The sequence below is a fragment of the Herpailurus yagouaroundi genome, unplaced genomic scaffold (assembly GCF_014898765.1).
Source record: "Herpailurus yagouaroundi ecotype Mexico unplaced genomic scaffold, PumYag 77, whole genome shotgun sequence".
Classification (NCBI taxonomy): Eukaryota; Metazoa; Chordata; class Mammalia; order Carnivora; family Felidae; genus Herpailurus; species Herpailurus yagouaroundi.
The window spans coordinates 2,141,087-2,166,668 of record NW_024412388.1 but is presented as its reverse complement, the minus strand read 5'-3'; the positions used below and the strand labels follow the sequence as shown (position 1 = coordinate 2,166,668).

At 64.7% G+C, this 25,582-nt stretch overlaps 1 protein-coding gene and 2 long non-coding RNA genes across 8 annotated transcripts in view; 2 read left to right on the top strand and 1 right to left on the bottom strand.

The window, feature by feature from the left end:
• TP73 (tumor protein p73) overlaps positions 1-25,582 on the bottom strand; it is a 59,344-nt gene that overhangs the window by 13,018 nt on the left and 20,744 nt on the right. For 4 of the 6 annotated variants that reach the window (XM_040459329.1, XM_040459319.1, XM_040459291.1 and 1 more), the window contains exon 4: positions 5,512-5,754. In XM_040459329.1, the coding sequence (XP_040315263.1) occupies positions 5,512-5,754 (243 nt within the window). Of the gene's footprint in view, positions 1-5,511; positions 5,755-5,999; positions 6,324-18,830; positions 19,057-25,582 lie in introns of those variants that run through there. The other 2 variants (XM_040459310.1, XM_040459281.1) reach the window with 2 other exon arrangements.
• LOC121019659 (uncharacterized) lies at positions 6,384-7,661 on the top strand. Its single transcript, XR_005785727.1, has 3 exons — positions 6,384-6,492; positions 6,607-6,685; positions 6,914-7,661. It is a non-coding gene; the product is annotated as an uncharacterized LOC121019659 (long non-coding RNA).
• On the top strand, positions 7,791-8,691 carry LOC121019663 (uncharacterized). Its single transcript, XR_005785728.1, has 2 exons — positions 7,791-8,232; positions 8,453-8,691. It is a non-coding gene; the product is annotated as an uncharacterized LOC121019663 (long non-coding RNA).

Genomic DNA, 25,582 nt, shown 5'->3' with positions numbered 1-25,582 from the left:
GGGCCTGGGGCCGGCCCAGCTGCAGGTGGCTTGGGAGCGGGGAGGTTGGCCCGGCTGTGGCCACAGTGGGGACGGGTATTCAGGATGGCCTCGATAGCCCTGTGTTAGCTCCAGCTGGGGGCCCTGGGCACGGGCTCTCCTGCCTCTGACCTTCCTGCCATGGAAGCTACAGGTCAGTCTCCAGTTCAGGACCTCAGTTAAAGACCTGCCCTCTGGCCAGGCAGTGGTGAGCATGGTTTTTTCACTCTTAAGAAACTGCACCCTCTGCCAGCAGGACAGGAGCCCACAGCTTCTCCAGTGAGCTCGGGGATGCCCCGGACACGTGGGGATGGCACTTTCCAGCTTTTAAGGCAATGGTTGGCTGGAATCGAAGATAAATACCCAGCAAAGCCCCGGGGGAAAAGGAGAGTTTGGGACCCTAAACGTCTGACTGCCCTGCAGAGGGCAGTGGCTCCTAGAGCCAGGTGGTGAGCATGTGGCACCCCCTCGTCTCATCCTCCCCAAGGCCCCGGAGGAGCCAGCTGGCTCCTCACATAGGAGGACGAGGAGGAGAGGGGAGGGGTTGCCTCGCCCCGGGGCACACGGCCATGGTGGACGAGGCAGGTCTGTAATCCCAGGGGGACCCTGGGCGTTAGGCCACCGCGGGATCCCCCAGCAACCCCTGAGCTTCCACTTTACTGAAGCTTGGAGTGCTAGTCACTTGTGCGAGGCGGCGCTCCTGCCCTAAAATGAGCCCGAGCGTAGCAGCCCTGTGGCCCTGTCCAGCCCGGGGGCCTCACACCTCACCCCAGCTCTGCCGCCCTCGAGTTTCTGCCCCCTCCTCTTCCTGGGGCCGCCTGGACAAATACACGGACCACCCCTGCAAGGCGGGAGCGGGGGGGGAGGCGTGGCCAGGGGAATTCTGGGGCCTGGGGTCCATGAACTCGAGCCCCGCTTCCAAAATCCTGACACGGATTTCCCCTGCAACTGACCACTGAAAAGCTTCACTGGTTGCTCAGCAGAGACCCTTGCCCAGAGTCCACAGGACGGGGGCGGGAGCCTCAGGACCGCGTGGCCTCCTCAGCCCCGGTTCCAGGAGGAGCTGTCCCCCCTATAACGGCAGCTACTGATGCTGGCTGGGCAGCCAGGGCCTGGGAGATGCCCAGGGAGAGGCGAGGAGGGGCTGTCCCCAGGCCCCGCTCCCGACTCCCCGACCCCCGGGCCCCAGCCCCGGCCCCACTCGGCCTCCAAGGCCAAGTTCTGCGACCTCCAAGCCCAGGGGCCCCAGCGGCTGCAGAGGGTGGTGAGAGAAGCGATCCCCAGCTCAGGCCACAGGCTAGGGCGCCGACACCAGCCAGGGCCAGCCGGCAGGAAGCGGGTCCCCGCCCCAGGAGCTTTGCACAATGCAGGCAATCACGGCCACTTCCCCTGTTCGCTCCTCATTCTGTCTCCACCACAGACACTGAGAGCTCTTCCCTCGGCCTTAAATACATGTAACTGCTTCTGGTGCCAGTAAAAGGTATTAATTCCACTTATGCATTCCATAAACTTTTAGGATAACGCAATTGATACTGTGATCATGTCGGGACACATCCACTATTATTTTCCTGCTCGCAAACCTCCGAGGGGCTGGAAAGTTTTCTCCCGAATCCATTAATGTTGACTCAGCCACATTCTGCCAGGAACCCCGTGGAGAACCTTTGTGTCTCCCGCCTGCCTTCCACAGGAGCCTCCTGGGCCAGGAGGGTGGCGCTCACGCTGCGTGAGCTGGCTGGCCCCCAAGACGGACAGACTGACGCTCGTGTGTGGGGAGGCTGGAGGTCATTCAGGGGGCTGTGTCCAGGCCCCCCCGGGGACTAGCTGAGCCCTCACGCCACGTGCACCCTCACCATCACGCCTCACGCTACCCAGCTGGGCCGGGGCTCCGACTGTCCCAAGCCTCTTGCCTGACCTCGGACCCCCCTCCCAAACCTACCAAACCCCAAGGACAGCCCTCTTCCCTGGCGAGGCCCAGCCTAGGAGCCGGGGGAGACTGAGCTGGGCTGGACAGCATCCAGATGCCCCTCTCATCGGCTGCTCCTCCAGGCTCCTGGGACCAGCCGTCCGTGTCACCGCCAATCCCTGGGGGGCTGCGGGGTGAGAGTGGCCGTCAGGGCCCAGAGGCCAGGCTGGAGGGTGCTGGGGAGGGCTTGGGACAGCGACAAAGGCACAGTCACTGCCATCGCCGGCCGGGCTCCACCGTCCGCCGGTCCAAAGAGCATCAGCGCCCCCGGGTGCCAGCCTTCACTCGCCGCCCTGACCTTTTCGATGTAGGTCTCTCCTTGACGCCCCCAGAGCCCCGAGGAGCGCCGACACGGGACAGGCCCTCACCAGGACGGCTCAACAGCAGCGGTTTGTGGGGCGCTCCCCGGGCTCCAGGCCCCGTTAGAAGTGGTCCCAGGAGGCAGCTCATTTGTCCTGTCACGACCGTACCCTCAGACCCAGGCCCAGAGGAGTGCAACAGACCCCAGACCTGGACCCCGCCAGCCAAACTCCCACCTCGGCCCGTCCCTGGCCCCCAGTTTATAATCTTGGAGGCTGAACACACATCCCTTGTCTGCTCAGTTGTGCTTGACCCGCCGGTCCTGGCCTGTGGGCGGGAGGGGTTGTCAGAACCCTGGGTCCCGGGACCAGAAGAGGCTGCACATGTGCACATGTGTTTGTGTATGCCTGTGCACGTCTGCGTGTCCCTGTCTTCACGCGTGTGCAAGGTGTTTCCGTATGTGCATCTGCGTGTGGCACGCATGCCTGTGAGCTGAGGGCTCTCCTCGGTGCCCAAGGAGCATGGATGTGAGATGTGGGGGTGCTCGCAGGGGGCCTCGGCCAGGCACAGGCCAAAGACCCCATTAACAGCTGCGGTCCCTTGGGGACTTGGTGAGGGTGTTTTTTCCGAGCGGGGACAGGAGTGAAGGCAACAGTCAATTTGGAATTGTACTTGAGAAAAATATGAATTATCTATCAGTTACCAGGCATCCGGCACGGCGGGAGCCACGCACAGCGCGGTGCGGAGCCCAGACAGCGCGCCCGGGAAGCAAGTCCGGGCAGCGCCCGCGCAGCCAGACCCCCAGAGCTGCGAGCAGGCGGGCGGCTGGGCAGTCCCCGTCCTGCACCGTGATCCCGGGCAGGGAAAGGAGCCTACGGGGGGTCTTCTCCCAGAGAGCCAAGGTGCCAAAAATCTCATTATCAACGTCTGTCCCACCTCCACCCCCTGAGCTGACGAGGTCTGGGTGGGGGGGGGGGGGGGAGCGTGTGCGCCAACAACAGCACCTCCTTCTCAGAGCAGCCACACGAAAGCAGAGGGCCCAGACAGGGAGGTGGGGATTGGGGCTCGGGCACGTGGGGCAGGGTTGGTCAGGGCTTGTGGGCAGAGCCGCTGGGCAAAGGTAAGCCCTCCCCTGCCCTCTGGTGTGGCTGGCCGGGGCAGGCCACTCCATGGGGCCACTTAGGGGCAGACAACTGTGACCCAGCCATGGGCTTTCCACCCTTAATGTCACTCCCCTGCCAGGGGAGGTGGGGACAGAGGCCCCAGGGGGGGGGGGGGGGGGGGGGGACAGCCAGCCGAGGCGCAGCCTCTGTCCCTTCCTGAGGACCAGCTCAGACCATCCAAGGCACTCCAAGTCCCCCAAGACACTGCAGAGACCCCTCCTGCCTCCTCAAACAGTGGAGAGGAAGACAGCCGGGACCCCCCTCCAGTGCTTGCCAAGATTCCTAGGGGTCCGGCAGCTCAGGCTTGGGTGACAGCATTGGTGCAGGAGGCTGGGACCCTCCCCCAAGAGGCTGCAGGAAGGGCTTGGGGAACGGTATGAACATGGAGTAGGAGTGGTAGTGAGCCTCCTGTCACCAGAGGTGTGCTAGTGTGGGGATGCCTCAGAAGCCTCCTGACCTGGCTTACAGTCACCCAGTCAAACCTCAAATCGGGGTGGGAGGACCAGGACCCCGCAGGCAGTAAGAGAACCCTCTAGCACCTGCAGCTTCAGAACCTCACCCAGGAGGACCAGCTCTATGGCACCCCATCCCCAGCTCCGCTGCTAAGGTGACGCACTGCTCCTACTGGGCCAGCCCGTGCTGCGTGGGCAACAGCCCTTTAAGCCTTACCACCAGCGACAAGGAACACCGCAGGAAAAAGTCGCAAATGAGGAAAACTGGGCGCCCACGGGGTGGGAGCCCCAGACCAGCGATGGGTCAGCAGCTGGGGCGTCAGGGGGAGCTGTGACTTGGAAGCCAGACCCAGACTGGCCCCTGCAGAGCCTGACCAGCTCCCTGTGGTTCCACCCCACCCCCACCCGCAGAAGCCTGAGAAACAGCCCAGCAGGGCAGTGGGGATCATGGGGCCCCTCCCCCCCCTTAAAGCAGCAGAGCCCCCGGGTCACCTGCTTGGTGCTCCTGAAGGGACACAGCCACCCTGCCTGGAGACTTCCCTGTTCCAGGGTCCTGTTTCCACGGACTGGGGGAGACCATGGAGCTGCTGTCCCCTGCAGGAGGTGACGCTGTCCCGTGACCAGGACCCCCTAGATGTGTCCGGGGTAGGTACTGGGCAAGGCTCACTGTCCTTGTCCTCTAGGGGGGGACAGGTGACCTGCCAATGCCCTGCGTGCCCTACCCTCAGAGGAAAGCCTGTGGTCTGTCCTGGGGATCTCCGGGTCCCTGCTGCGTCTCTGCCCCCGTGGGCATGCCTGGCAGCCCCTTCCTCTCGCAGCCGCAGCAGCGCGTTTCAGCGATTAGGACTGTAACCCCAGTGACCCCACGACCGGGAAGCCGGCCACGGGGTTCCCTGCTGGCCCTTACTAACGGCGTAACTCTGAGAGAGCTATGTTCCCTCCGGTGCCTCCTTCCTTGGCTGTAAAATGGGACGATAACAGATTCTATCTCGTGCGTTGCTGGGTGGTTTCTAGAGTAAACCCGAAGCACCGGTGGGTGTGCGGGATGCCATCCGAGCTGGCAACGTCCCCACCAGGGGCCAGGATGCCCCCAAGCACGGGCGCCAAAGACCCGAGTCCGCACAGCTGCCGACCCAGCCCTGACGTCCCGGTCTCACACCCACGCTCACAGACGACAACCCAGAGACTGTGCGGGCACAGCCCAAGCCCGCCAACCGCTGGACTCCGGACCTCCCCGCCGCCCCGCACCACCCGCAGGAAGTGGCCTCTGCAGACCCCCGGGGGGGGGGGGCCGATCCACGCGCCTCCTGCTCACCCAGGACACGACGCAAACCCCACCGGGGTGCGGGGACGCCTGGCGGGTCTCCCTGAGGATGGTCTGCCCCTCTGGGGCCCCGCGGAGGCTGGCCGCTCTGGTCGCGTCCGTCCGAGGGGTGGGCACGCCCAGACTGCCCAGCCCCAGACCCGCCTCCTGCCCGATGCTCCTCCCGGAGGCGGCCGGGAACCCCGCGCGCGGACACCCACCCGGCCGGCCGGCCGGCCGCCCGCCCGGGGGCCATCACCCCTCCCCGGCCCGCACCCCGCAGGCGCCCCTGGGAGCGGACGCACAACTCACCGTCCAGGTGGCCGACTTGGCCGTGCTCGACTGCTGGAAGGTAACGTCGAAGTGGTGGGGGCCGGGGTAGTCGGCGTTGGAGGGGATGGCCGGTGCCGGCGACATGGTGTCGAAGGTGGAGCTGGGCTGCGCGTAGGGCGAGTGGGTGGGCACGCTGGCGGCGTGCTCCGGGGTGTAGGGGCTGGCCGAGGCCGCTCGGCTGCTCATCTGGTCCATGGTGCTGTTCAGCAGATTGAACTGGGGCTAACGTGGGAAGGGGGAGGGAGGGGGACACACAGTCAGGCCGGAGAGTGGAAACGCGCGGCCAGAGGTGTCCTGTTACAGGAGACTTAAAGGGCCAGCAGCTCAGTCATCCCAAATATTTCCCCGTCCCCCCCCCCACCGCCCGACAGGTCACTGCTTGTGTTGGGATAAACTGACATATTCACCTCGCCTCCCCCCTCCATCGGCTCCGGGTGCCAGGGTTTCCGGGGCTCCACCAAGCACACCTGGAGGGAGCTGCTGGTGGGGGTGGCTCCCGGCCCTCCGGACCCTCTCACAGGCCAGCAGACTCCGCGGCACTCTCCAGGGGGCGGTATCCAGCCGGACACCCTCGCCTCCCACCCTGTGTTCTGGCCAGAAGCGGGGAGACCCCAGGCCCAGGGAGCCCGACTGTGGGAGAGGCGGGCCCGCCAGAGGGTGGCCCCAGCGTGTGGGGCCCATAGTCCCCTCCTACTGGTCCACATCCTAACCCTCACCCGGGAGCCCAGCCCGTCCCCCCACCCCCACCCCCACAGGAGGAACAGGGACTCTAAGCTGTACTGTGTGTGTGCACCCCCAGCTCACCCCGTTGGGGTCCCAGGACCCCGAGATGGGCCAGCCCCTGCCTGGGGCTTCAGAAGGCCCCAGCAAGGGGACCAGCCCAATCTAGGGCAGATCAGACTCCTCCTGAAGGGCCGGCAAGGAAGACGCCTTTCCCAATCTGGAGGCTTCGAGCGGCAGGTGGGCTGACAGAGCAAAGAGCAGCTGATATTGGTCAGAAGGGCTCCTACCTGCAAACCTGTGAGCTGCTCTCTGTGCCAGGACGGCGGCGAGGTTTACTGTAATCCTCTCTAGGAGCCCGAGGTGGACACTGCCATTATCGCGCTTCTCAGACGGGGACACTGAGGCACGTAGAGGGAGTGACCGGCCTGGGGTGAGGCAGTGGCCCCGAGAGCCCCGGACACGGGTGGGGATGGTGGCAACTGCGGGCAGAGGGCCTGGGGTCCCCCTGGGGGGCAGTGACAGACCAGCAGCAAGCGTGGGGTGGAGGGCTTGCCCTGCAGCCCCCGCCTCACCAGCCTGCCTTCTCCAAATTGCAAAGCACAGGGGTGCATCCCCCAGGGGGACCGGCTGTTCAGCCCCTCTCTGCCTCCTCCATCAGGAGAGAGGTGTGCATAACCCAGAGCCCCTCCAGCTCAGCATCCGTCTGGAAAGCACACGTTCCCCCATCGGGCCTGCTGGTGACAAGGGTCCTTGGAGCCTCTACTGAAGAAGGTGACAGGTGGCCATGGCTTCGTGGCTCCTGGAGCCCAGGATGCTCCAGCCCCCAGGGGACAGCCACCTGAGCCCCCCCCCCCCCCCCGCCCCCGGCTGAAACTGCCATCAGACGGACCCCTCGGGCAGGCCTCAGGCCTTTTCCGTTTGGACCTCCGGAGCCGTGGCCCGCTGTGAACCTGGGGAAGGGCCGGCAGCGGGACAGGGGGGCAGCGGGACGGGGGACCCCTGCAGGGCAACTGCAGAGGCCTCCTTCCCCGCTCTGGCTCCCCACAGCCTTCCGTGCCTTCACCTGTCAACCTGGGAGGCCCCGGCACCCAAATGAGCAAACTGTGGGGTCCGTCTGAGGGAGCAGTGGGACACAACCATTCCGGAGTCAGACACGCCCTACAGGGAGCACCACCAGCGAGGGCACAAAGCCAGCCACAAACGCGAGTATGCCTGCCGTGGGGTCCCCGCTGACGGCCGGCCGAGTCCAGCCAGAGGCAGAGCCGTTGGCCACCAGGGCCTGGGTGGGGCTGGGGGCGGAGGCTAAGGGGCAGCTGGTTTCCTTTGGAGGTGATGAAGAGGTTCTAAAATTCACCGTCAAGGCGGGTACACACAGCTGTGAATATACGCAAACCCACTGAATTGCACACTTGAAATGGGTGAATTGTGTGTCAGGTAAAATGTAAGTCAATCAAGCTGTTTAAAACAAAACAACTGGGGACCGGCTCCTCCCCTCTCCTGGCCCAGCAGGGGTGGGGGGCAGGGGCGGGGAGGAGAGCAAGCCTCCGCGCTCCACGTGGGGCCCCGGCCGGGGACCACGGCGTGCCCTCACAGCCGAGGCAGCTGCTGTGGGCGTGGGCGCCCCGACTCCACACGCTTGGCCACGAGAACATAAAGGGCAGAATCCGGCTCACGATTTCACGTTCAGCACGCGCCGAAACGGGCACCGTTTCCCATAAGTGAGATAAAGTGTTAAGTTACTTCCACGGGTTGCTTTTCACCGTTTGTTTTTCGACGTGGCTACTGGAAATCACACGTGCAGCTCACAGCCATCTGCTCCGGGCCGGGCCAGAGCCCAGGCCGCCAGGGGCTCACGGCATTCCGGAGGCTGCCACCTTCCCCAGCATCACAACCGCTGCGATCAGCAGCCCGGCCCCTGTCGGGGTACCACGGGCTGTCATGACAGAGTGCTTCCCGAGAGGCCTGCTGAGCGGGCGAGTGAGTGAGTGAGTGAGTGAATGAATGAATGAATGACGGAGCGTGGGTGTGCCAGGCAATAGGAGGTCTCCCCCGGACCGATGCCCGGGATTGAAGGCCAGGTGGGAAGCCGGCCCTCCCACTCAAGGAGGCTGAGAGCCCACCGGGTCCGGGGGGGAGGGCGGGGGTCCCAGCCTGCACCCTCCTCCCCAGGCTCCGTGACCTCTCTCTTCCCTCCCAGGTGACCAGCCGTGGCCCTGGGGAGCGTCTGCCATGTTGCCAGTTGCGCCCTGGGCGACTGAAGGGCGGTGGGAGCCTCAGGGAGCACGGCACAACCCGGGGTGCAGGTCTGTCCCCCTCCCCGCCCCCTCCCACCGGGACGGCCCAGGCCAGCAGGGCAAAGGGCCCCCACGGCCCCCCCCTCCCAGAAATGAGAGACAGCCCCACGACGACAACAACGTTGTTCAGATTTTAACTTGTCCACATTCTTTACCAATCTGCGGCGGGTGCCAGGGAATTAGTCACTGAACCAAAAGAGCAAGGCTGATAGCATCGTGTACCCAGCAGCCACAAGGGGCAGGGCCCGTGTGCGGGAGCCCTGGTGAGCGGGAAGGGAGCGCTCTGCACATCGGGCGGGCGCCTCAGACAAGCTCCCTCTGTCTGCCCACGAGCCAGCCAGTGGCCTGTGCTCGCCCTCCTCCCTCCGGCCCCGTGACTCCGTGGCATTTTGTGGTCCAGCTTCCTGGGGAGCGCCCCTCCTCCCTAGGAGAGCGTCGGGCCCCTCTGCGGGGCCAGGGCCATCCCTGCTACCCTTCCTCTGAGTCCTGCTTCCCCAGGGACACCTGCGCCCACACCCCCAGGAAATGGCAGAGGGCAGAGGTTTCTGTCCGGTTTGCTTTGTGCCGTTTCCGCTTTGCTGCAGGGAACCCCGCTGCTTAGGAAGTGGGGCGGCTTTTGCATGGCTCCCGAAAGGTCCTTCCTTCCTTCCCTTTGCATTCCTTCCCAGCCGGATGGGGTGCACTGCACCCTGGGGACCAGCCCCACCCCGACCTCGCTGTCCAAACTGGGCCCAGCGCAGCCACAGAGAAGCCTGGGGTGCCCTTCGTCCAGACCGGAGGCCCCTGGCAGCGGGAGGAACCCCGGGCAAAACCAGGACTTTTTTGGTTTGTTTGCTTTCAAGCAGAACTCCCAAGAGAGCGGGCTGATTAGGACATGCCCAGCCCGGGGCGGCCCGCATGTGCCTACATGTGCGTGCAGGGCTCCTGGGCCCGACCCAAGCAGGGCTGCGGGCGGGCGGGCGGCTTCCCCTCCAGGTCCCGCGGAGGATGCACTGGGCCCGGGCTCCCGGAGGGGCTGGGGCCGGGGGAGTACATCTCCCCCCAGATCCTCAGTGTGCCCTGCTGGATCCTGGCGGATGGCCTGGGGGCTCCTCCCACCAGGGCCAGATAGGCCCCCCAACACAGTCTCTGTCCATTTGCTCCACAAACATGTTTTCTGGTGCTCTCTGCTGACTTGGAGGGGACAGCGGGCAGGGGCAGAGAGGGTGGACGTGCCCTCAGGGTGCAGGCAGTTCTGGCCAGTGCACCAGGGAATCCATCCCACAGCCTCTGGAGGGGGCCAGGCTGGCTCCCAGGGTCAGCACCTCTGGGGCCAGAATCCCAGGCAAGGGCACACATAGGCCTCGGGGCCACACGCCCGAGTGTGCTCACACGCAGGGCCCAGAACACGCGCTGGGAAGGGGCAAGGGGCTTAGACCTCAGGCTGCGGCCTCCAGCAGAGGGAGGAGGCTGCCCGATGGGAGGCCCCACCCCCGGCGTGGAGGTCCTGAACAGTGTCTGTGTCTGGCCCTCTTCTGGGAAAGGAGCTGGTCTCTGGCAGGGACAGCGAGTGGAGTCCCAGGGAAAGGGGGTCCTGCCCCGGGAGCAGTAGGGAGAAGACAGAAGGAACCGCCCTGTGGTGGGGGTGTCCCAGCTTCCAGCCCACCCTGCCCTGCATCCCCATCCTCGGGGCCTCCCCTGTTCTGCAGACCGTGGGGGGCTGTCACAGCACAGGGCAGCAGCAGCAAAGCTTAGCACTGGGCTGGGGGCGGGAGGGGGGTGCATCAAGCTGGGGATGGCTGCACTGTCCTCACACAGCGGGGACACTCACTTTGGCCAGGGTCTCAGGTTTCAGCCCCCGTCCCCTGCCCAGGGGGTAGCGGAGAATGGGGGCTGGGTGTGGGGGTTCAGAGGCCCCGGGAGCCAGGCCCCAGCGCCCCAGGCACCCCCACAGGCAGCAGAGGGTCCGGCCTGCCCACTGGTCCTCCTCTCCCGGGAACCTGAGCTCAGCGCAGCCCTCCAGCCCCTGCCCCACAGGCTAGACCTCGCCGCCCAAGCCCCCAGGGCCGGGGGTCCCCACAGGTGGTCAGGTGGTGGTGCCTGGGCTGGCGATCCCAGAACGCAGGGCTCTCCTGGCCATCCCACTGCCCACCTAACACCCTCCAGAACAGGACTCTCTAATGTGCCCAGGTCCAGGATTAGTGCCGCCCACAAGGACCGTGTCCTGGGGCAGGAGGAGAAGGACAGGAGGGACCCCTCAGGTCCAGCAGGGTAGAGCAGGGCTCCGAGGTCTGCAGACCCAGCCGGGACTCCACCGCTCTCGGCCTCAGCTTTCTATTACAAAGTAGGGGTGAAGCCATCCATAGGACCGCTGTGGGGATCAGGAGGGTCCAGGAAGGCCATAACCTGTGACTGTACATCAGGAGGAATGACCCCTGCCCAGGGGGCCCGCCCAGAGCCAGGGAGCCGACCGAGCTGGACACACTCCTCTCCCCTCCCCCTCCTCCGCACAAAGGCCCAACAAGGTAGGGGCTGCAGGGAGACAAGCTGGGCCACCCCCAGACCCTCCCCACTCAGAGTTCAGGGCCGAGCGCCAGGCACAGGGATGGGGTGAGCGGGGAGGCCCCCGTGCCCCAGAGAGGCCACATCCCACCATCCCGTCGCGCCCAGCCCCAGACTGGAGGCTCAGAAAACTCTGGGCTGAAGGAAACGGACCCTGGAAGTCAGCACACACGCGGGCCCGCAGCTCCGCTCTTGCCCTGGGTGCTCTTTGGGGTCCAAGGCGGGTCCTGCCTCCGGGAGCGGCCACAACGCATGGCCGGGTTTGCGCTTGGAGAAGATTCTCATTTTATGTGTTCATTGACAATCGGTAAACCATCTCAAGCGGGTTTTGGGGATGTGGATGGAAAGCAAACTGCTCTTAAAGTTTGTGTGCTGGTTGCCTCAGCCTCCCCTCCCTTCCCAGCACCCACGGCTAGTAAGACGGGAGGGAAAGTCAGGAGCACAGACCGGCTGTGAGCACGCGGCCCGCGACCAAGTGCAGCTGCCACACGCAGGATCCCCCGGGTGGACCCTATTTTTCTAGCAAAAGTCGTAACAGGAAACCTCGTCAGTAGAACTTCGACGACTCTTCTTATGTCCCCAGAGGCTCAGTTCCAGGCTGACTCACTTAGTGGAAGGGACTTGAGGGAGAGAGGAGACCTCCAGACTCGTCCCTGCACCAGGCCAAGCAGGGGCAGTGGGAGACACTGGGCTCAAACACTGATTCAAAAGAGAGAGCCCCTGGGCCTCTGGGGGGGGGGCATTGATAAAGGGTCCCCCAAGGAGCCCCCATCCCAGCCTCCTTTGTACCTCTTGTCCATACCACAGGGCCTTTGCTCCTGCTGTCCTCCTCCTGGAACACTGTCTGTCTCCTTGCCACCTGAAAAGCCTTTCAAGGCTCACCTCCTCTTAGGAGCTTCCCTGGCTCTTTTCACCTGCCTCTGTGTTCTGGGGCTTTCTCTCCCGCTTTTCTGGGTAGTGTGACAAACACCATGACCCACACCCTTGTGGGTGCGTACCTCATGGGTGTCCATTTTCCTTTGGCTTTAACCCCGAAACACAGCTTAACCCCAAAACACTTGACCAACATAGGCTTAGGGGCACCGATACCCCATACGGTCAAAAATGCAAGTATGACTTTTTACTACTAACCTACTGTTGACCAGAAACCTTACCGATACCATAAAGTCACGTAACACAGATTTTGTAAGCCACATGGGTCATATACCGTGTTCTTACTATGAAGTAAGCCAGGGAAAAGAAAATTTTATTAAGAAAATCATAAGGAGGGGTGCCTGGGTGGCTCAGTCGGTTAAGCACCTGACTCTCGATTTCAGCTCGGGTCAGGATCTCACAGTCTAGTGAGTTCAGCACAGAGCCTGCTAGGGATTCTCTCTCTCCCTCTCTCTCTGGAACTTCCCCGCTCACGCTGTCTCTGTCTCTCTCAAAATAAATAAATAACTTGAAAAGCTTTTTTTTTTTTCAATCAAAAGGAAGAGGAAATACATTTCAGTATTGCGCTGTATTTAGTAAGAAACAAAACACAGCCAACAGGACTGAGCTGTTCCAAGCAATGCTACCCAAAGCTCAGCTCTGACTATCTATCCACGCCTCTTGAAAAACCTGCAGCAAAGAGATTCCACAGCTGACCTGGATAAGCTCGTCCAGCATCGTGTACCCTTGACCCTCAGGAAGTTCTTTCTGGACGCTAAAGCCCACTTCCCTCGCTGCATTTCGGGCCGAGGCTGCTCTGAACCGGGAGCAGCAAGTGAAGTCAGCTGCCTGTATCTCTGCTCTGTGACCCCGGCCGGCCTCCTGGGTGTCACTCGGGGGAACCCGAGCGTCCAGAAGGGGAGGCGAGGCTGCAGAGCCGGTCCTATCAGGGTCCTCTATCTGCCCCCTGAGGCTCCTGACCATGGGGAGTGAGGACATCTCCCCAGCACTTCCGAAGAAAGCCGAGAGGTCCAAATGCAACTCGTCACAAAGTCCACCCGTGACCTTCCCAGACGTGGAAGGCGACGATGAACCTGGCCTGAGGCTTCACGGGTTCCTCTCTCCTCCCTCCTTGCCTCCTGCCCTCCCCAGCATGCCTTGCTGGGTCCCGGCGCCCCGCCCCGCCTGCCGTGTCCACTGCTCCCCACGCCTGCGGCACCGCGTGCATCCCGTGCTGCCCGAGGGCCTGGCCAACACGTCTCCCTTCATGGCTGCAGGTGAACAGTCCGGAGGAACAGTCGGCCTTTAGCAGACAGCTGCCCTGGCTTCCCTGGACCCTTCCCCATCCCGTTGGCCAGGTTCTGCCCTCCAGCCTCCAACCTCAGAGCCACCTCCCCCAGGAAGCACCCTGGCCCGGCTGCCCCTCCAGCCAGGAGCTGAGCCCAACAGTAAGACACAGCAACGGGTCCTTTCCCAGGTTGGCGGCCCCGGGGTGGGAACCACGTCACCGTCCGGCTGCGTGGCCCCCGTCTTTGTGGAAAACGGGTGAACGGTGTCGGCCGTGGCTTCCTCATGGGACCACAGTGGATCTGACTGGACAGGTGGATACAAGGGTCTTTACCGGGCCCTCTGCCCAGATGTCCTCCCCAGACCTCCGCTCAGGAGGCTCCCCCGACTCCCCCTCGGATGTCACCTCCTGGGGTGAGGCCAGCTCAGCGCTCCCCACTCCTGGGACGCAGCACCGCCTGGGCCAGGGCACGGCGGGGGAGGGGGGGTGGTGCGAGCATCATTCTCTCCCGCACGGTTGGGGCAGGGTGTGCGGAGTTGGGGAGACGGGGCCCCAGCTCTGCGGCCCCTTCGCCCCTGCTGTGGGCTCCGGGGGCGGGCAGGCGGGCACCCCATGGATCTCAGAGGGCTCTGCCTTGGGGGGCTCCCTCCCACCCCCAGCAGGCTTCTGCTCTGACCCCAGCGTCCCCCGGCTCTCCGCAGAACACTGATACCAGAGGTTTCATAGGGCACGAAACTCCGAGCCCCCTGGTCTTCTCTGGCAGGCATGTCTGGGCTTGGGTGCGGCCTCACCCAGAGGTGAGTGGCTGGCATGCCGTCCGGGCTTCAGGGGGAGAGAACCCGTCCCCCTCGGAGCAAGACCTCCACCCGCGGTGTTTCCCACAGCATCTCCCGGAGTCTGAGTAAATGGGTGGAAATGCCAACAAGAACGTACTCGTGCTGGGGGAGGCGCCCTCCCCTCCTGAAAGTATGCGCGCGCGCTCCTCGCCCAATCCTACGCCAGGGCCGTGTGGAACTTTCCACACCTCGCGCTGGAGAAACGTGCCCCCAGCAGCCCGTTCCTGCAGCTGCCGAGGCGTGTGTCTGCAGGATGGCCCTGCTCGCCTCCACCTGCACACAGCGCTGCTGAGACAGCCGGGGCGGCGGCCTGGAGCCCGAGCCGCGCAGGGTCCCCGTGCGACTCCCTGCCGGCCTCTGCGGGGGGGCCCCCGGTGAACAGGCCGGAGGCCCACGGATGCACAGACTTTACTGAGCCCCCAGAAAACAGCCCCTTCCAGGGTGCCCGGGGCCTGGAGCAAAGGTGGGGTGCAGCAAGTGGGGGACCCCTCGCCCCTGAGGCCCACGGGGGACAGTCAGCCTTCCCAGAGCCTGACGCTGACCCAGGTGTCTGCCCTGACTTCCTTCGCCCACGTCTCCCTTGTCCGTCTGTCTATCCGCAGGCGCCAATCAGGCCCTGCCTGCACAGCACCTCACTGAGCGGCCCCTGGTCTCCTCAGCGATAAGCACAGTGAAGGAGGCGGGACTCTGGTGGGGGGAGGGGGGGTGGTCACTTCGACGGCCAGCACCCGGGGATGGAGAAGCAGCCATCACCTCCCCAGTTCACGGCTCCGGGGCGGACAGACAGGCCATCCCCAGGCCCTCTTGCCGGCTCTGAGCCCTGACAAGCTTCCTGGCGGGTGAGGGTCTCCCGGGTGCTGGGGGATGGTGGCACTACGCAGACGCGGCCCATGCCCTGCCGGAGCTGGTGCTCGTGTGCGGCCACGGCAGCCGGCAAACCAGCCGCTGAGCGTGTAGGGGGCTCAGGACTTCACAACAGGCTGAACACACAGCTCACGGGGCGGGGGGTGGGGGCTGCGCATGAGAAGGATTAGCGAAGCCCGCCGGAAGTGAAAGATGGGCAGGGCGCAGGGAAGCTTCCATGCTGGAGATCAGAGGGCAGAGCACCTGCGGCCGGAGGAAGGGCTGATGGGAGGTGGGGGAGCGGTTCAGCCCAGGGACCCTCTGGCTCCCGAGTCAAAGGCGTGATACCGGTCGTGGGGCAGTGCAGGGCCTGGCACGCTCAGAGGTCACGTCGGGGGCTCTGAACGAACGGGACTTTGGCTGTTGCAGAATAGCTCCCGCGTTTTGGCCACAAACAAGGGAAGAAGGGATTTTCCGCTAGCAGAGACCCGACTGGCCGACTGGCCACCGGCGGGGCAGCTCAGCGAGCCCGGCGAGTGGGGCCATCCCTCACCTCCACTGAGGCAGGCTCCTGTATTCCCCTTCCGGAACAGTCAATCCCTGCCTGCCCGGACCCCAGCGGCCCTGAACCGGGTCGGAAAGGACACCTTGTGGCTGCTGCCCCATTCGGCAGCCCAGACCCCTGGCCACTCCAGCCCTGTCCTCTCCCAGCCACTGGGACCCCTCCTGCCGGGTCCAGGTCCCCAGAGGCCCCGCCCCTTCCTGTCCCCCACGGCCCCGCCTCCTGGCTCCCAGGCTGCCCCTCTCTGTCTCTGCTTATCTCGGATCTGGTCATTCTCCATCCGTGCAGCCCTCTCCCACGCCAGGACCCTCCTCACTGTCATCTTCCCCGACACCTGCCCCCAGGTGTTCCAGCAGACTCTGTGCTGTGGGGGGTGGGGGGGGTGGGTGTCTCGGCCCGCCGCCCCCTCCCCCACAGCTGATGAGTGGCTCACGAAGCAAAGCCGAGTTCACACTTTTCACCCCCAATCCCCCTCCTGCCTTATCCCATTTGAATAAACGGGGCGACTCCCTTCACCCAGCTTCCCGGGTCCAACCTGGGTTGTGCTCGCCGTCCCACCCCCCAGCCCACCAGCAAATCTCGTCCAGGACTCAGGTGCTCACTGCCTCCCCTGCTCCTGCCTGGCCCTAGGTACCATCCCTCCGCAGGATCCGCCAGCGGCTTCGGGCTCCCAGCCTCGGCCCTGCCCTCCTGTGGTCTCCTCCGAGCACTGCAGCAGGGGCCCCTTCTAGAAGCCTTGCGGGATCTCGTCCCTCCCTCCCTCCGTGTGCCTGGGATACAGGAGGCGCTTAGGACATAGTTCTTGATGCACGGATTGGCTTTCCCTACCTGGGGCCCTTCCCGCCCAGAGGCTGCACTGTCTGCAGGAACAGAGTGACCGGATCCTCGTCGGACAGCGGGTGGAAAGCGCTGAGCCAGGACCGTGGGCACGGGCGTTCACACAACACACGCCTGCCGGTGCCCACCAGACTGGCGGACAGCGGGAACCGGCCAGACGCTGATGACCCAGCTCCACATGACCCTGCAGGGGCGCCTAGTCGGTTGAGCGTCCGACTTCGGCTCAGGTCATGATCTCACGGTTCGTGGGTTCGAGCCCCCGTCGGGCTCTGTGCTGACAGCTCGGAGCCTGGAGCCCATTTCAGATTCTGTGTCTCCCTCTCTCTCTGCCCCTCCCCTGCTCACGTTCTGTCTCTCTGTCTCTCAAGTATGCTTAACAACAAGAAAACGATAACTCTGCAGCCCAGACAGTCCTGGGCCCTGGTCAACAGACAGGCCTGGAAAGAGCCACGGGGTCTAATATTGACCCTGCTTGTCTCTTGAGGCTCTAAAGCTTTTGCTAAATAGTGAAACAGCCCGAGAGGATAGTGAAGGGGAGATCACAGAGATCAACACGGAAAAGTCGGCCCCAGGTGCCTGCTCCGAACCATCTCCAGTGTGGTCTCAGGTGAGAAGGGACCGTCCGTGCCCTCAGCTCCCTCCTGGGTCGGGGGCAGGTGGCCCGCCACGGTGGGAGAAGCAGCACCCCCCCCCCCCCCCCCCGGTGTCGGCCAAACGCCCCCAGTAAGTGGGAGCCACGAAAGGGGTCGTTCAGCCTTCGACGGAGAGGGACGGTGCGGAGGCAAACCCTGAATACAAGACAGCAGCGAGAGAGGATGCCCCAGCCCCCGAGCAGCCCCTGAGCAGACCCGGGCGCAGGCCTGACCAAAGCCGAGCATCAGGGCGCTTCCTGCTCACAGACAAGGGCGGGGCCACACGGGAGACCCCGTGCTGCTCGTGGCACAGCACCCTGCGGCCCCAAAGGGCTCCCAGCGACAAGGGACGTGACAACGTGAGCTCGGGACAACCCTGTTTGTTGGTTTTGGGGTTTCAGGTGCTTTGGGCCAAATCTCACTTCCTCTTTCCTGAGGTTTGCAGCAGCAGAAAGTTTCTGTCTCCTGGGCCAGAAACAGGAAACAGACACATTTACAAATCAGTGACCCAGCCCCTCCCCCTCCCCAGGGGAAGAGGCGGGCGACTCCACCTGCCCCGGGGCACAAACGCACCAGCCTTGCGGACAGACTTGTCCTCGTCTACACAGAACCGAGCAGGGTGTGGGCCGCAGCAGCAATGTAGATGCTCCGTCCACCGTCCACGGGAGGACCCTGCACCCCTCACCCCTGCGCAGCCACGCTCAACCCTGCCTGACATTTGCACTGCAGGGGCCACTTGACTGGAGAGAAAAGGTCCCCACGTGTCCAGGCTTCTCTGCTGGCTGCGCAGGGACACTGGCCTCCAGGGGCCCCGGGGGCTTCTGGCTTCTGCCTTGGGTTGTGCGCGTGACAACCAGGTGCCCCAGTGGCAGGCAGATAGCTCCCCTGGGCCACACACTGTCACTGCCCCCACCCCCGACCTTGCTGGGGACACACGCGCACAGGCACACACACAGGCTCATCCCAAACCCACAATGCACACAATACACGCACACACACGCTCTCTCGCACACAAGCACACCCGTGCACTCACGCACACTGCCCAGAACCTTCGCGTCTCCAGAGGCTGCCGCACCCCCAGGTCTCTGTGGCTCAGGCTCCTGGCCTCTGCCAGCCGCCGGGTCTCCCACAGGTCCCAACGGCCCCCACTATACCTGCATCCCTGGCAGGAAAGACGGCCCCAGCCTCCACCTGCTCAATTAGCAGCCTGGTACCTGCCTGGCCCCCGGGGACCTGGCAAGTCTGGAAGTGAGCCCGGGTCCCCAGGGCCCAGACGGCAGGGGCCCAGCAAACACTGCCACCCCTCCCCTCCCTCTGCCAGGCTGCCACCCTGCCATGAGACGGACACCCTGAGGCCGGTTTGCCACAAGTCCTTGACCTCGATCTCAGCCCACACCAAGCCAGCCTAGCGAGCAGATTCCCAGGAGAGGATGCTGTTGACCTGAGAGCAGGTGCGGGCAGGACCGAGCTGCCAGCCCAAAGCCGGGAAGCAGCGGAAAGCCCCACAACTCAAGGCAACCGCCTGGCCCCGACCAGATATGACCCGCCCTCCTCTCCCTGGCTGTTGGTCCTGTCCGGCCAGTGGGCACTGGTCCCAAAACTTCTCCAGGATGGGCAGGCATCTGCCTCTCTGCCCAGCACCTGCCCCAGCCCCTCGGTGCATCCTGCCTGCCTCAGCTTACCCTGGATCGCGGCACCCAGCCAGCACCGGATGCCTGAGCAGGACACAGACGAGAGAACGCACTTCCTAAGCCCCATCACGGCAAAAGCCCCACCAAGGCTCCCCCAGGAGGATGGAGATACGGTTCCGGAGAGATGCGGCACACCTACCGTGGCAAAATGCTGCGCGGGGTCACTGACATACAGCATGGTGGGCACGCGGGGGTCCGCACACGCCGGGGAGCTGGCGTGCCGCGGGACGAGGCATGGGTCTGGGTGGCCGGGGGGCGAGGCGGAGAGTGGTGGCCGCCCGGCGGGGTGGGCCCAGGCGGAGGGACGCCGTGGCTAGGGGGGCGGAGGATGCCCCGGGACATGTGGGCTATCTGCGGGCATTTTCCTTCTCCTCATCTCCCCAGTTCTGTCAACCGGCTGCATCTAACAACAAAACGGGTGGCCCACCCCTTCTTCCTCATGCCTATTCATCAAAGTCCAGGCAGGCCTCAGCTTGCCCACTGCTGTGCTGGACCGCACCACGGAGGCGCGCGGGGAGGGGCGGCACACCGGGCCACCGGCCCGCTCCGCAATTAAGCCACAGCCGGCTCCCCCCAAGACACCGCCCCTGGGAGGCTCGGCGGCCACAGGCCTGCACCCCTGAGCGTGAGGGGGCCAGCCCGGGCCCTTGAGACCCAGATAGGTGGGGCCAAGCCACCCCAGAGCCAAGACGTGGTGCTGTAGCCCTGGCATCCTGGGCGGAGCAAATCCTCCTGCCTCGGGAGCGTGTGGTCCACCGGGGCCACCCCGCGGGGCTGAACAGAGAGGAGAGGCACCCCAGGAGACTGCTCCCCCCGGTACCCGCAGGGAGCCTTGCTACGAGAGGCGCGGTCCAAAGGAGCGGATCGAGCCGGAGGACCAGAGTCCCGATGCCCCAGCCCTGCCGGGGCTGACGCTGGCCTTGTCCCCACCGGTGCTGAGCCCCTGGAAACAGGGATGTGGCCCAGGAGGGGGACCGCGTGCTGGCTTCCAGGCGCCGCATAACGGTGGCCCGCCTAGCCGGGGGCTCCGAGGGGGCCGCCACTACCCCCTTTCTGGAGTCTGAATCTCCAACCCAATGTAACCATCTGTGGCTCAACGTTGCCTTTGGGGTAGAGGCCGGAGCCCTCCCTAGAAGCGGGCAGGACATCAGTTATACAGTTACATATAAATCATGTGAAATTGGACAGGCCACCCTCAAGTTTCCAAGCCCCGCCCACCCCCCAAGACCACTGAGGTCCTGGAAAGACGTCCTCGAGACCCTTGTCCGCCAGCCCATTCTTGTCGCGTCCACAGCCATTCCCAGCCTCCTGGGGGGCTCAGGGCAGAGGCAGGCTCCACCCAAGGCCCAGCCCAGCCCCCCGGGCTCCTCCGGCAGATGGGGAGGGAGAGCCCATGGGGGGAGGGGCCCTGGGGCCTGCACCAGAGACACTGCTCTGCAGGCTGGCCGGACTCACTCACTCACTCCTGTGGCCTGAGGCTGTCAGCTCCCGGCTCACAATGAGACAAGGGAGGAAAGCAGGGGGCCCAGGTTGGGAGCTCTGGCTGGAAGATGGGAAGGCCTGGGGTGGGGAGCCCGCTGCCCTTGGGGGGCCCGTTCTTCGGGGAGGGAGGCTGGAGGTGGAGGCGCCTGGTGGGCTGGGCAGGAGGGCGGAATGGAGGGACACAGAGCCAGGTAGGGGAAGAGGAGGAGGGTTCAAACCCCAACCTCTCACAGCTGGTGTCCCCCGCCACCCCCCTTGAGGGCAACACCTCCAGCTGGGACTCCATGCAGGGCAGCAGGCTTGGGGGAGGTCGGCTGCCTTCTTAATCATGCTGGGTTTGTAAAAGCCCAAAGGGAAAAGGAGAGGAAAGAAGAATTTGAGGCGAGAGACCCCAGGAATGGGCACAGGTTGGCACACAGGGGACCCACGTGTGGGAACTCAATCTTCAGGTGGCCCCAAGATTCCCACTCCAGGTCTGTGCCCTGAATGCCCCCTGTCCTCGGGAGGCACCGTAGATGTGATGACAGCCCCTGTGATTAGGTTCCAAACCCAGTCAACTCTGAGCTGATCAGAAGGGAGAGTATACAGGTGGGCCAGGCCTAATCAGGCGAGCCCTTCAAAGAGGTCAGGGAGACGTCCTCGAAATGGCCTCAAGGAGCACACCTACAGGCTGTAGAGGCACCACGTGGCAGGAGATGGCAGGCAGCCCCCAGGAGCTGAGAAAAGTGTCCCTCGGAACAGCCAGCCAGGAGGCAGGGGCCCCAGTTTGACAGCCACAAGGGACTGAACTCTGCCAACAGCCAGGGAGCGGAAGGGGTCCCTGGGCCAGACAAGACTGCATGCCTGGCTGACACCCTGAGCAGGGGACCCAGGGGAGACCCGCGGGACTCCTGACCCACGGACACTATGAGGAAACACACGAGTGCTGTTTTAGGCCACCAAGTGTGTGGTGAGGGTGGGGCCGCTCGGGCCACTGGGATGGCCGGGGAACACAGGCTGGGCCCAGGGGAAGCCAGCCACACGTATGGGCTGGACATATATGCTCTCCAGAGGGAGGGCATCAGGTCGGGAAGGCGTCTTCTCTCGACCGCTGACGGAAGCAGAGGCAGAGGGTCCGTGCCCCACCCAGGCCGCAGGGGCGGCACAGAGGAGGCTCTGGGCACCTGGGGCCTGAGGACCAGCACTGTCCCCCGCACCGTGAGCTGGGCCAGGCTGGGGTCCTAGAGCGACTGAGAGCAAGACACCATATGCAGACGTGCCTGACTCCAGCGTCTTTCCCAAGCAGCACCCACTTCCTGCACACGTGTCCTAAGTCTTGGCCACCCAGGGGGCAGGGACAGGGCATTGGGGGACTCTGTCCTCAGAACTGGGCCCCCTCCTCGCTTGGTCCTCAGCTGCTTCCTCCGGGTGGCCTCCCAGGCAGCCCCACTGGGCCTTGGCACCTGCTGTCCTGATTCTAACTCACTGGAGGTTCCACCCCACCGACCACTTCGGCAGGCTCGTGGCAGCAGAGGGGGGTGGGATATTTCTTCCCCCTCCCACGGGCGCAGGAAGGGCACCAGCGACGTGCCAGCTCAGGGCCACACTCCTCATACTCCTTCCTGAGCACCCATGGGAGGATGGCTCTGCTCACCCCACGGAGGATGCCACGGAGGATGCCACGGAGCTGGCTCCGTGACCTGGCGGCTGGCTGGGACTCAGCTCCACACACCCCAGAGGAGTCCCCACCACAGCCTGTGGAAGGAAGGGCTGCTCGGGGCTCACTACGGAGGGCAGGCGGGCTGGGGTCCTGGAGCTGACCTCGAGCTGCAGACCCTTTGAGGAGGGGGCGTCCTTTCCCTCCGTCTGCGCACCTGCCCCCTTCTGTGGGCTAGCTTGGCTTCCTGGGAACACCTCCCGGGAGGACACGCTGGGCTGTGTCCTCCCTTCCCCACCTGGGAAGAAATGCACCCCCAGGCCAGGAAGGCCTGCCCCGGGTCACTGCTGGGGTCTCGAGCCCTGGGCGTCCGCCTGGCTGTGCAGCAGGTGGGGGTGGGGCCCCAGCGTGGATCAGCCGCCCCTGCCAGCCACAGCCCTTACCCCTGTGGCCCACACCTGCCCACAACAGCTGTCACCAGAGAAGAGGCGCCAGGAGAGGCGGGAAGGGGTGCAGGGGGGAGGGGACTCTGCCGGGCGGGATGCTGGGAGGGGGTGGAGGGAGGCGAGCCCTCCAGCCTAGGCTGGCCACGTGCCATCTCCCCCTTTCATGCATCATCGGAGCTGAGAAGTTGCCCCGCCCCCCCCCCCCCCAAGAGTCTGGCTTTCATTTTGTCCCTGGGGACACAGACTCAGAGGAGACACACAGGCCCAGCACTGTCCAGCGGGAGTCAGGATTCCCACTGCCTGCCTGGGACACCCGGAGTGCTCACAATGAAGGACTTCATCCTGTCTGCGCCCCCCCTAGACCGTGGGGGGGGGGGGGCCTCCAGGGCCAGTACAGATCTCATAAGGCCGCCCCCCTCACCGTGCCAGCCCACCGCCCTCCTGAGCCCCTGGGACGCCGGGGATCCGATAGGCTTTTCTCCGTTCTCCACTTGCAGGATGCGGGAGGCCTAGCTTACAGCTCCTTGTGACAGGGAGCAAGCCGTGTGCGGCAGGCGGATGTGGCCAGAACCCGGGGCCACCACCCAGGGCAAGGGCTCCCCCCCACAGGGACCCCTGGGCAAGGGGCGTCGGGTCCTCCCCGGGGGGGGGGGACAGCGCTCTTGGACACGGGGCCCTTCCCCTGCCGCCCCCACCCCACACCTAGCTGTGTCACACGCCGCCTGAGGCCCCGCACCACCCTCGACCTTGCCGCCCCAGCTCGATGTACAGACAAGGAAACTGAGGCCCCGTGTGCGTCCCCTGGCAGAAAAGGGGTAGGGATGGGATGCGTCCCAGAGTTCCCCATGCCCACGGCGGCCTCCCTCTGTGTCACCTCAGCATGTGGTGTGGTGGGGACCTCGGGAGCTCACTGCCCCCCCCAAGAATCTGTGCTCAGGACTCCTCCAAGGCCCGCCCGTTGGGGCCCTGTCCTCTCGACTGCCGGACCCGTGTGGCGGGAGGGAGGTCTAAGGACAAGAAGCCGTCCTTCCCGCAGGGCTGGGCGGAGCTCCTGTTGGGCCCACACCTGACACCTCAGCGCCCCAGGCAGGGACGCTGAGGCTCAGAGTCATGGGGAACTTGAACCCGGGACAGAGTGGCTCTTCAGACGGGCCCCCATCCACTCTGCCTGTCCCCACTGGCCACTGAAGCTCTGGGTAAGGGCATCCCGTGGGCCTGCAGTGGCCTCTCTTCTGACCGTGGAGGGGATGCCGCTCAGGAACCGGCCCGTCCCGCGGGAAGAAGGCCCCGGACGGTGGAAAGCGCCACCCTGGAGGACCAATGTCCCCCACTCAAGGACCGCGCCCATCTAGGCTCTGCCTTGTTGCCGGACCAGCCCCATGACTGAGGCCGCCCGCCCAGGAGCGGTGGGGGGCGCAGTGCGCGTAAGCCTTTACACCTGCCTCATGCTGAGTCACAACTTGTCAGCGCTGGCCAGCCGGGGTCACTGGTTCCAAGGCCCGGCCTGGGAAGCCTCTTGTCTAAGGTCACCAGGCTGGGGCTACCCTGCCTCCCCTTGAGCGGCTGGGTGGGGAGACAGCCGCGCCACACCGCCGCTGTGGAGCATCCTCCGGGGGCTCCCTCCTGCACCTGCTCCAGGGCCCTGGCCACACGGGGCGGGGAGCGGGGGGGGCCCTTCGGCGAGGCGGCCAGGCACCCGGCTCTGCCCTGGCTGCCGGGCTGCCTCCGTCTGTGCATCCGGCTGCGTCGGCCACGAGAGGGTGAAGGGGGGCTAAGGCAAGCTCTCTGCATGGCGCCCACCCCAGACCAGTCGCCGCTCCCACTGGTCCAGGCAGGGCTCAGGATGAGGCCGAGGCTGACCAGGTGGTCAGGGAGTCCCGGCCTCTGCGGCCAGAGTTTTGCACACAGGTGTTTCTGCGTGACTTTTACTAAGAGGTATGTCCCTCCCTGGCTGGTTCAGGCCTCTTGCCCTTTGCAGGGGTGGGAGGCTGTGAGAGGCATGTACCCTGCATTCCCAGCCCAGACGTGCTCAGCACCTGGCATGCTCCTGGGGGGACTGGGGGAGCGCGCCCCACCCCTCAGGAACCCAGAGCTGCTGCCTCTGCCCGTTGGGGAGCAGACCCCACCCCTACCCCCACTCCTGACGCTGCTGAGGTCTCCAGGCTCCTCTGCCCTCGAGGGCAAGGCTGGGCCGCTTCTCAAACTCAGGAGACAGACCCCTTAGGACACTCTTCAAGGGTCCTCTGCCCCTAGAGCCCCTGCCCCTCCACACAGTGGACGTAGCCAGCACCGGCAGTCGGCTTTTTTTATTGTGTCACTGTCACTATTTTTTATTGTGACAGAAGTACCTGACGTTCTGCTTTTGATCTCGAGGCGGCCACTCTGCAGACAGCCACCTGGAATAAACGTGCGCCGGCCGCCCAGCTCGAGGAAGGGCCAGGCCGCCCCTGCCACGCAGCTCCCCTTTGAGAAAGCCCTCGGCGATCTAGAAACTGACCATCGAGTGACCCTGCTTTTCCCCTCCTGGGCTTTAAATCTGCTTTTGTATTTTAAATTCACCAGTAAAGAGTGAGCCCACGAAACCCAGGCCCGCACCCCCACCCCCATAAAAGCAGAACCTCCAGTCTGCACTGTCTCTTTCTCTCTCTACCTGCCACCTGGCTGCGTGGCCCGGGCCCGCCTCGAACCCTCCAGCCCTGAGAGCAATGACACGGGTCCTGCTGTTGTCAAACAAAGAAGGGCTGGTCCAGCCACAGCACTGGCTCGTGGGGAGATGCCTGTGGGCCTCCCCCAGGTGAGTGCCCCAGACGCAGCCAGCCGACGGCAGCCCTACTGAGATGCTGGGGAGGACACTGAGGTCCAGGAGGGGGTCCTGGGAGGCGAGGGGTCAGGACCCTTGGCCCCTGGGGAACAGCTGGTAGAACAGGGAAGGTTCTGGGGGGACAGGACAGAGCTCGCGCTTTTGTGTCCTGGTCCAGGATGACTCTGCCCCAGCCCATCGAGGCCCACCCTTTGCCAACACCTGCCTCAGTTTCCCCGCCTGTAAAATGGGAACAAACAGGTGTGGAAGGCAGGCAGGCTGCCTTCACTGTGATGGCGTCCCCGAGCAGGAGGCCGGGCCGGACAGTCAGCTTTCTCAGATCCAGCGTGAAAGGTTCCTCAGGGGAACGGATGTCACGGGGGCCCCCTGCCTGCCGTACCCCAATCCCCCGGCTGCAATGGCCCAAGTTGCATGTGGGCCAGTGGCTAGCCCAGTGGCTTCGACGGACACGACAGAGGACACAGGGGACCCTCCTGCCCCCTGTCCCCACCCCAGCCTCGCTGTGG